The 9,959-nt window shown below is 37.8% G+C and overlaps 1 protein-coding gene across 1 annotated transcript; it reads right to left on the bottom strand.

The window, feature by feature from the left end:
* Positions 1–8,170: 8,170 nt before the first annotated feature.
* Positions 8,171–9,070, bottom strand: LOC111378401 (mitogen-activated protein kinase kinase kinase 17-like). Its single transcript, XM_023001595.1, has one exon. The coding sequence runs from the start codon at positions 9,068–9,070 to the stop codon at positions 8,171–8,173; it is 900 nt and encodes a 299-aa protein (XP_022857363.1).
* Positions 9,071–9,959: the final 889 nt, after the last annotated feature.

Genomic DNA, 9,959 nt, shown 5'->3' with positions numbered 1-9,959 from the left:
TCAGCAAGGTTGCAATCGAACCCACAAGATATTGAATCGGATCCCAAGAACGCCAATATGACCAAGGTTTATGGATCTGACCCCAAAATAGTGAATCAGGCAACCCAACAAGAACGTTGCTGTGAAGGACCTCTTGATCACACGATTGAAGAAATCACACCCGGATTTTGGATTTGAACCAATAAAAGATGAACCAAAAAACCCAACGGTGACGATGACGCGAAAGACCCTTTGATTACTCAATTCAATGATTCAAGCCGATATTTTGAACGCCACAAGATGATTAGTCTTGATAAGTTCAGATTTGTCCATTCAAGAACAAAGATAAATGAAGCAAACCTTCAAGAGAGAATTCTCTAATTTCATAATAAAAGTCTTATTCCAATGAATAATAAAACTCCTATTTATGCTAAAGAATATAAAACCTAATTTAAAAAGGAATAAACTCCTAAAATATTGTAAAACATGAAATTAAAGTCCTAATAATATTAAAGTTACCAAAAATAAGAAATTGACTCAAAAGAAATCTTCTCGCGCAGAAAGGAAATTTTCTGACAGAAAAACACCTATGCGATCGCGACATGTATTTGGCTGTGGTCGTATGGCATATGGACTGCTGCCCGTGAAATCCCTGCACCCTCTCATGCGACCGCACGGTGGTTTTAACCATGCGGTCGCATGGTTACTTGGTTTTTGCTCCAAACTCGATTTTCTTCCAACAACTTGATTCAATTGGTTTTCAGCCTTCAATACAAATCTTGGACTTTGGCTCGTTGACTCCACCATATCTAAATCCATAACTCGACCATGCATTTATACGGGTTTGTTGGCCCGAACAAAGCTTGAATCTCGTCCTTAGGTTCCCTCCAACATACATCAAATCCTTAGTCGTTTCCCAAGCCGAATCACATCACTGCCTCTGAGGCAGAGGGAGTCCCTGCGTGGCACGATTGCAATGATCAATCATTTATTCACTCACAATTTTAACTCTCATCATTTTCACCAGTTCGTCATAGGTGGAGGGATTCTTGCTGCGCACGTCCCTCCAGAACAAAGTGTTCATGTTGAGCCCGCCTTTCAAGGTTGAAATGGCTTATCTGTCAGTGATCTGTTCACAGTAGGTGATTTCGTCTGTAAATCTGGGGAGATAGCTTTTCAGCGTCTCCCCAGGGGCCTGCCTCATATCTTGTAGGCGTTGTACTGGTGCCTCTCCTTCTCTGCGTGAGAGGTATTGGTTCAAGAATGCTTTCTTCAAATCTGGCCAACTTCTAATGCTTAGGGGAGGAAGCCTGCTGTACCACACTTCGGCGGCTCCACCTAATATTAAATGGAAGGCTCTGCATTTCAAAGCGGGCGCGGCTTCCCTTAGGCTCATCTGTGTCATGCACTTGGTGAGGTGCTTCTCCAGTTCCCCCTTTTCTTCATACTTGGGGATCTTAGGGGGCATGAAATTTGCTGGCATTGGGAAGCTTCGGATCTCCCTTGAGAAAGGGAGGTTATCATCATCATCGTCAATCTCATAAGATCGATAGGGTCCATCTGACCCTTAATCATCTTGAATGCTCTAGGGAGGTAGAGGTGCTTCTCCTCGACTTTCCCAATCGACTAGGTTCCTCCTGTCCCTCCTATTTCTAGGAGGAGGAGGAGCCTACTCTTGTTCCTGATCTGGCCGAATTGATCTTCTCATCGGACAGACCCTATTGCTAGGATCCTTCCCTATCCGATTGAAGACGCTTGCCAACCTTTGTTCCCCGTATTCTTAAGGGAAATTGTGCCCCAAGTGTGGTTCTGATGGCTGGCTTCCTTGCACATAAGATGTGGCTTCGGCGTTCATCTCTCTTTCGAGGGAGTGTTTTGTGTACCGACTCATGTGGCATCAGGAGTGAGATACAGGGGCTTCTTGCACCAGATAAGATCCTTGGGGCATTTGATAGACCTAATGACCCTGTGCTTGCATGAGAAGTTCATGCATTGCCATATTCTGAACTGCAATATCTCTCATACCCGTAACTATTTAAGTCATTCTTTCAGTGAGCATAGCTGTTCTTCCACCTCGGCGACGCCGGTGATGGGGTCTCTGATGAGTAACATTATTATGGAGCACATCTTCTTCAGAGGCCTCTCTCATGGGGTTGTCGTCTTCATGGCTATAGCTCATTCTATCTCCTTTTTCAAAGGTGGTGAGAACTTGGATCGTAACTCGACTTTGTTCTTTTTCAAGAGCGTGTCCTTTTCAGGGTTAGTCGCTAGTTTTCCGGTAACTTCTTCGGTGGAGAATGCAGAACTTTGAATGGGAAGTGTATTCCCACAGACGGCGGCAATCTGTTGACCTCAAAAATTGGACCTTCCACGTAGCCAATCGATAGCTACTCCACGTATTCCTCCCTGTACACAATCAACACACGGTCAAACGCATAGGGTCGAGACCAGCGGGGATGGTGGCGGTCTTATACACTCCGACGGTCAAGTCAGGTTCGGATGGTTGGAACAGTACCTAAAGGTTGTGTCAAAAACACTAAGGGGGAGAAGAAAATATATAAACTTGCTATGGAGTGCTATGTAGTAAGAGTTTCATTACCTTTGCCTCTTGCCAAACCTTGGGTATTTATAGGTGGGATGAACCGTTGGATGTGGGACACATGTATACATCTGACGGTATGAGGCGTTCGCTCATAGGCGTCAATCAGCCGCGTTCGTAGAGTGGGCGGGCAGTTTGTTTCTCCTGAGTTGAGTTGACATAAAGTTGATAAGTCACGTCAACTAGCCTCATGGAGATGTCAAATCAATTTAAACCTTAGGTGCAGAGAGGATCTTGGCAAAAATCTCTTTCTGAAATTGGCGGCGGATCTTCTGACAGAGGTCCACTTGGTCTCTGCCTCAGGGGCGAGGGAGTTTCGGTCAGTTCAGCAGGATCGCCTATATCTCGCAGTGTGCTACCAGGTCGTTGACATTGGTGAGATCACTTCGGAAACATTTCGAATGAGTGTCTATCAGGTTGGAATGTGTAGTGGTTGGCATTTCGAAGCGGTTCAGATAGGGGCGTAACAATACCCATCTCGAAAAACCTCAATTTCTTTCGGAATCGATCAATAAAGATGAAGAAGAATGCAAAGATTTGGTCGCAAAAGTTTTAACAATTACCAAGAGAAACCAAATTAATCAATTCCGATGCTCGCTGCACCATGGCGACCTCTTTCAAGCGCAGTTTGCTCTGAATTTTCGGGTTCAAACCCCTTAAGTTTTCCCATTGCTGAAGAACTCAGTGGCAGAATTTTTATCAGAAGAAAAATTCCACATAATTGAATGGGTATAGGATGAAATTATAAGAGGAGAAAGAGACATGGAGCAAGTCATGGCCAGAATTCAAGAGAGTTTGGTAGATGTTGAAAATGGAAATTTTGGTGGATAAGTAAGATGCAAAGTGAATGAATCAGTGTTAAATTATTATTATTTTTTAATTTTATCTTTAATAATTTATTTGAGACTCATTTGTACGTTTTTAAAAAAATCGAGAGTATGGTTACAATTCGTTCTTTGGTTTCCTTTTTTTTCTTTTTGTTTTATTTAAATAGAGAGTATATTCGTTATTTTATAACTTTTATTCAGAAATTGGATAAGAATTGATGAAAATGATTATTTCTGCAATGAAAGGTGGAAATAGGAGTGAAAGTGCAAAAAAAATGAAATGTAATGATATTTTCACAATGAATTCCAAATGTAGGGACGTTTTTACCAATAAGCCCTTTATTTAAACATATAGAACGAAGGTAAAAGTAAATTTTAGAATAATTACTTTTCAAAAATTGGAAAAAAGTTACTTTTTTTAAATTTGTAATGTAAGGTTAATTTTAAGAAATTAACTCAATTTTTTTTACTAGACAGTAAGAGAAAATAGGTTATTTGAACATTTATGTGGACGAGGTAAATTTACTTAAGAAGTAGGTTTAGAATTAATTTTTTTATTTGTAAAAGTGAACTAAGGAAGTTATGTTATAAGAGTTTCTACTAAAAGAGTTTGTTTGTTTGTTTTTTTACTTTTTTATTATTATTATTTTTTTTAATTAAATGTAAGCAAAAAAAAATGTTATCCAAATTGACAAAAATTATTTAATGGTAATTTGCTTTTTTAAGATTACAAATTCTTGTACACTTCTACAATTTTTAAGGGTTTTTTGGGAGAACCCCTTCCTGACCTTTCTTTGATCATCTCAGTAAGTACAGCTCCTGCACCAATAAAAAATTAACCTCCTCTCCCCTCCATGCTAGTGATGGCAACGGGGCGGGTTCGGGGTAGGGCGTCCCCGCCCCGCCTCTCCCGCCCCACGCCCCGCCCCGCCCCGCCCCGCCTTCGACGGGGCGGGGTGGGGTGAGGCAGTTTTCTTGCCCCATTTAATTTTTTTTATTTAATTCCGAATTCAATAAAATACGGATAACATTCAAGTTGAACTTTTAATAAAGAATGCCCTTACTTTATGTAAATTTAAGTCTTTGTTTTGGGATAAAATTATTTATAGTGTAAAATAATTTTTAGAGAATGTGTGGATAAAAAGTATGAAAAATTATAGGTCTACATGTAAATTATGTTACTTAAAAAATTGTGATAGAAAATAAGTTTAAATAAAAAGCGATTTTGAAATATGTTGCATAGATGAACTCTAAATATGTTATAATAGTTATAATTAAGTATGTAAACAAATAATTAACAAACAATCAGCTAATTAGTAACAAAGTTATGATAAATTAAGAGTTGGATGAACAAATAATTAGAAATTTGTTTTGTCGTGTAAGTATTTTTATTTGTTTTGAAAATATAAATATGTTTCAAATATATGAAAAACTTATTTTTCATATTTATTGATACAAAAGATGCTTGATCTTCATATTTCCACGTAAAATTCTCTAATGGAAGCGAACCAAGATTTTCTACCTTCATATTTCCACGTAAAAAATAATAATAATAATAAAATAAAAAATTTACGGGGCAAGTTTCACGCCCCGCGACGGGGCGACCATTTATGCCCCGCCCCGCGCCCCGCAACGGGGCAGGTTTTTTTGCCCCATTCGGGAAGGGACGGGGCGGAGCGGGCACGGGATAAATTGTCATCACTACTCCATGCCCCGATAGGGAAAATACAATTGAAGCTCTAAACCTTTGCTTAAAGTACAAATGGACCTCTCATATTTATTTTTTTGCTCAGCAATCTAGATCTTTCAGGGAGAAAAAAAAAAAAGAAAAAGGTGTAGACCATCCAAATGGCAATTAGTTTCATAAATGAAGTGTACTTTTCCAAACTTTAGAAGGGTAAATAGGATAACGCATTTTAATAAAAAATTTAGCATAAACAATTGACTAATCACTATTTAGTTTAGCTTAAAGAATTAGATATTCAGTAAATTTTGATAAAAATTGATAAATATGTGTTTGTGAAGTTAACAAAAATTGTGGATCTTATTAAATATTCAATTTGTTAAAAATAAGTTTGAGCGAAAATAAGTTCTAGAGACTGTGGATCAAGAACATGAGCTAATAATGATATTATCACAATAAACTTCACGAGTTAAGTTGAAATTTAAATTGATTCATTAATTAAAGGTCTTGAAAGGGAAATAGTTGCATTACACATTTATGAATTAGGTTTTTGGATCTTTTTGTCCACCTCCATTGCGGAACGTTACTAGTATATTCTCAACCTTTTTTGACATCAAACATTCTAAACATTTCGTAAATGCAATAAAATTCATCCCCATAACGATTGGCCACGTAAAATCACGAATTTGCTCCCACTTTAAATAAAAACAAAAGGATAAGGGAAGCAGCTAAATAAAAAGGGAAAATTGCAACAGAAGTTTCAAACCTTTAAAACATTACTAGACTTTCTCCAAACTTTTAATTTGTTGCAACCATCACTTCAAATCTTTCGAAACGTTGCGATGGAATCCCTTTTGGACGGTTTTCATCCAAATATCTGTTCGTTAACTATGAAATTTGACTTTGACCATATTTTTAATATTTTTGAAAGGGTAAAATAGTAAATTTTCATTTACAAAACATTATAAAAACCTAAAAATTATATTAGAAAGAGAAAAAAATAAAAACAGTGTCTCTTCAACTTCCCCCAGCCCATCGCCATTGAACCGTAGGCCACCGTCACCCACACAAAACTTCATTTTTCACCGTATAACATACTCGTTCTCCTCATTCAAAACCCAACAAAATATCCCCAATCTGAAAAGTAAATAAACAAAAATCTGCACGTGAAGAACCCAAAAGTCATCCCAAATCAAAATGACAAAATCAACACTAATACACAAATAAAGGTATTCGGCCAAGCAAAAGATAAAAAAGCTAAATAGGTTGTGATTGGAAAGCAAATACACTAAAAAAACTTAGTTGGATGCATTTTAGAGTGGCAATGGGTGCAAAATCTGGCTACGGTGTGATTCCCACCCACGAAAGCTAAACGATTCCTTCTAATTCTACACCAAAGGAGCATCAATTCCCTAAATCTTGCAATTTCCATGACTAGGGTTCTTGAAATTTCCCCCCCCCCCCATAATATCTCTTTCCCTCTCAATTCAAATGGATTTTCGTTTCATTTCAATTCGCGTTATGAAAAAAAAATGTTATCTGTAATGAATGATTTGAAACTCAAAAATCATGAACAAGAGAGAGCGATCAACATAAGAGAAGGAGACTCTCCCACAAAAAAATGTTATCTGTAATGAATAATTGCCCTTTCAAATGAAATTGTTGTGTATGGTTTGGGAATTGGGAGTGAGTACGAGAAGAGGGGGATAAAATTTAAATTTTAGGTTTTTTTAATGTAGTAAACGGAAAGTTACTATTTTACCCTTTCAAAAATATTAAAAATATGGTCAAAGTCAAATTTTTTAGTCAATCAACAGATATTTGGATGAAAACCATCCAAAAGAGCTCCTACTGCACCGTTTCGAAAGGTTTGAAGTGATGGTTACAATAAATTGAAGATTTGGAAAAAGTTTGCTAATGTTTTAAAGGTTTAGAGCATTTGCTACAATTATCCCATAAAAAAATAAAAGGAAAATTTGCGACAAGAGCCCAAATATTTTTAAAAATTATAAATAGGTAATCTTCTCCAACCTATCCAATCCACCAAAATCAGTACAACTGCCAAAGGCAAATCCAAAATTTTGAGTGAGCACGGGCGGACATTAACCGTTGACCGTAATAAAATATTAAAAATTAAATATAATAATTATTTTGAAAAAAATTGAATACATGTATTTTTGTTACATGTTATCACGAATTTCCCCAAATGATATAGTGGCAGGGTTTCTTATAATTCAAAGGAAAGAACATAGGTTCGAATCCGTTCAATTGCATTAAAACAACTAAAACAAATATATACACTTAGTATCAAAATTCATTGAGGACCAAGGTGGTTAAACTTTCAATAACCTTAATGATATGTCACAGGCACCTCCAATTCCGCAAGTAGAGGCTCTAACCAAATGAGCTGCTAGAGATACTTAGAACAAATATGAATAATTAGATATATATATATATAACTTTGAACAAAAAAAAGGGTTCCCGATGGATCCAGCTAGGGCATCACCTAGATCCACCACTGACAACTGCCCCAGGTCCCTAGCTTGCCACCACCTAGATCCACCACTGACAACTGCCCCAGATTCTTCAAATTAAATATAAAGCACATTTTCGAAAAGGCTACATTGGACATTAGTTCTAACCAAAAATGAAACGAAAAAACCATTTGTGCAGAAAATGTGTGTACAGAACTGATGCAGATACTCACATGAAAGGTGGGACCTATGTAAGTTAACTATTGCCTAAAAAATTTGGCCCCACATATTTGTGTGTATTCTGGAGGGCTTGAAAGCCCTCCTTCTGTACCTCAATCAACAATTACCATTTAATCCCCCTTGTACTCCAAACACGTACAAAACGAGAAAAAGGCGGAAAAGAATTCTAAAGGGTCATAACCAAGCTCGGCTACCGAATTGGGTTACAGATTATGCTACTCAAAATGCAATACATTTTTTTCCTTAGTATAATCCAATTTTGATGTATCTCTTTTGCAAGAAATCACAAAAATTTGTTTATACAACACAATTGTTTCCTGAATCTATCCGAACCTCTGATGTTTAGTATCTCAAAACTAATCCTAACTCAACGTACATGGACACGGCTGTGTAAATGATGTATCGACAAACAACCATGAAATAACTCGGAAAGATGATGCTTCTGTGTACCTACAAAAGGGTGAGATAATAGCTTATCAGCCGTCCATCTCGCCTTCGGATTCTTGATTAAGCATTTACTCAAAAAATTCTTGGCGTCTTTGGAAGCCTTACTCGGAATCTTGGGCAATTCTTCACTGCAACCAATCTTGAATAAAACGTCCTCTGCCTTGTCTTCTTTCTCGACTTTCCAAGGTGATTTTCCTGTAATCATATGCAACACGGTGCATCCTAACGCCCAAATATCCGACTCCGGCAGGTATTCTTGATGGATAATGGACTCCGGCGCAGCATATAGAACAGTACCCCTGAATTCCTTGTTATCTTCGTCATCTTTGATCTTCTTTGCACTCCCGAAGTCGGCCAACTTAGCGATTTCTCCGACCCTCTTCTTTCTTGAAGGTAAAGAATCAGCTACGAGCAATATATTGTGTGGCTTTACATCACAATGAACATACCCAAGCCTATGAACATGAGTCAAGGCGATCAGCATGGATTTTGTGTGCCGTCTCACAATGTTCTCCGGCAAGCCTTTTCCCATAGTCCGATCTGCTAGACATCCTCCGGCAGCATATTCGAGCAGTATGTTGTATAGTTCATCGCCTTCTTCCGTGGTAACGTCATCCCCATAACAGTGAAGGATAGATGGACAGTCATTGAATATATCAAGCAACTTCTTCTCTTTAACGAGCGAATCTGATGCAGAAATTTTTGCAGTTTTGACAGCGATAACGTGTGGAAATCGATCGCCATTCTGTTGGAGTACATTGGCTTTAGAAACCAGGCCAAACCCTCCTCTTCCGATGGTTTCTCCTCTAGTCCAAATCATGTTTCTGATCTATGTTCTTTTTCTTGCTCAGCTCAACTATCTCTGAATTCTCCATTGTGGTGAACGTGACATGATAGTTTAGAGAGGAAAATAGATGCTTTTAACCTGGTTTAGAACTTCTGATTTCTAGTAGGATTATCAGCTAACCGTTAGTAGAAACAGAAAATATGTGCGTATATATACCCAAAAGAAGAAGGAGCTGTAACCTAGTACGACTATAATCCCTTCTAGATTCTGTAGATTCAATTTTAAGATATATCTCAGTTTTCGATTGACATGCTTAATATTAACGTTTCCTTGATCAACCCGACTTTTAAGGTGATACTAATAATAAAGTGATTTCATGTCACTTCTAATTCAACGCATTTTTAAATGGAATTTTTCTTGCACGTGTTAGAAAGTCTTCTTTCATGTAAATTAGACTGATCCAATTTTAAAGGGATATTAATTCGACTTGTTTTAAACCGTTCTTTATAGCATAAATTATCGTAGTTGAGACTAGTCGTGTCACCTCCTTATTCTTAAAAGTGTAGACTAGATTGTGTCAAATGGACATAGAGCCAATTTCATTTATTAATATTATTATTTTATAACTCAGGTGTCCAAACATCACATGACTAATCTTGAGGAATGGAGGCCTTTCCTCCTGGTTCGCCACCCAGGTAAATACGGATGCGGACACAACTTATACACATTTGAGCCGGATATTAGGGATGCGGTTCTTCTCTCTATAGACCTCCCTTTACGACGTGCGGACAGGACCCTCGGAGGAGTTACAAAGCGCACCATAACTTTGCCTTCACAGGACAACTGCCTTCCAACATAAATGTTGCCTTCCAGCTACCGCGAGGATTCAAGGCTTTGATGATCCGTGTGAACCCTCCTGCTT

The sequence above is a fragment of the Olea europaea genome, unplaced genomic scaffold, assembly GCF_002742605.1.
Source record: "Olea europaea var. sylvestris unplaced genomic scaffold, O_europaea_v1 scaffold1812, whole genome shotgun sequence".
NCBI classification, from domain to species: Eukaryota; Viridiplantae; Streptophyta; class Magnoliopsida; order Lamiales; family Oleaceae; genus Olea; species Olea europaea.
This window is presented reverse-complemented; position numbering and strand designations above follow the sequence as displayed.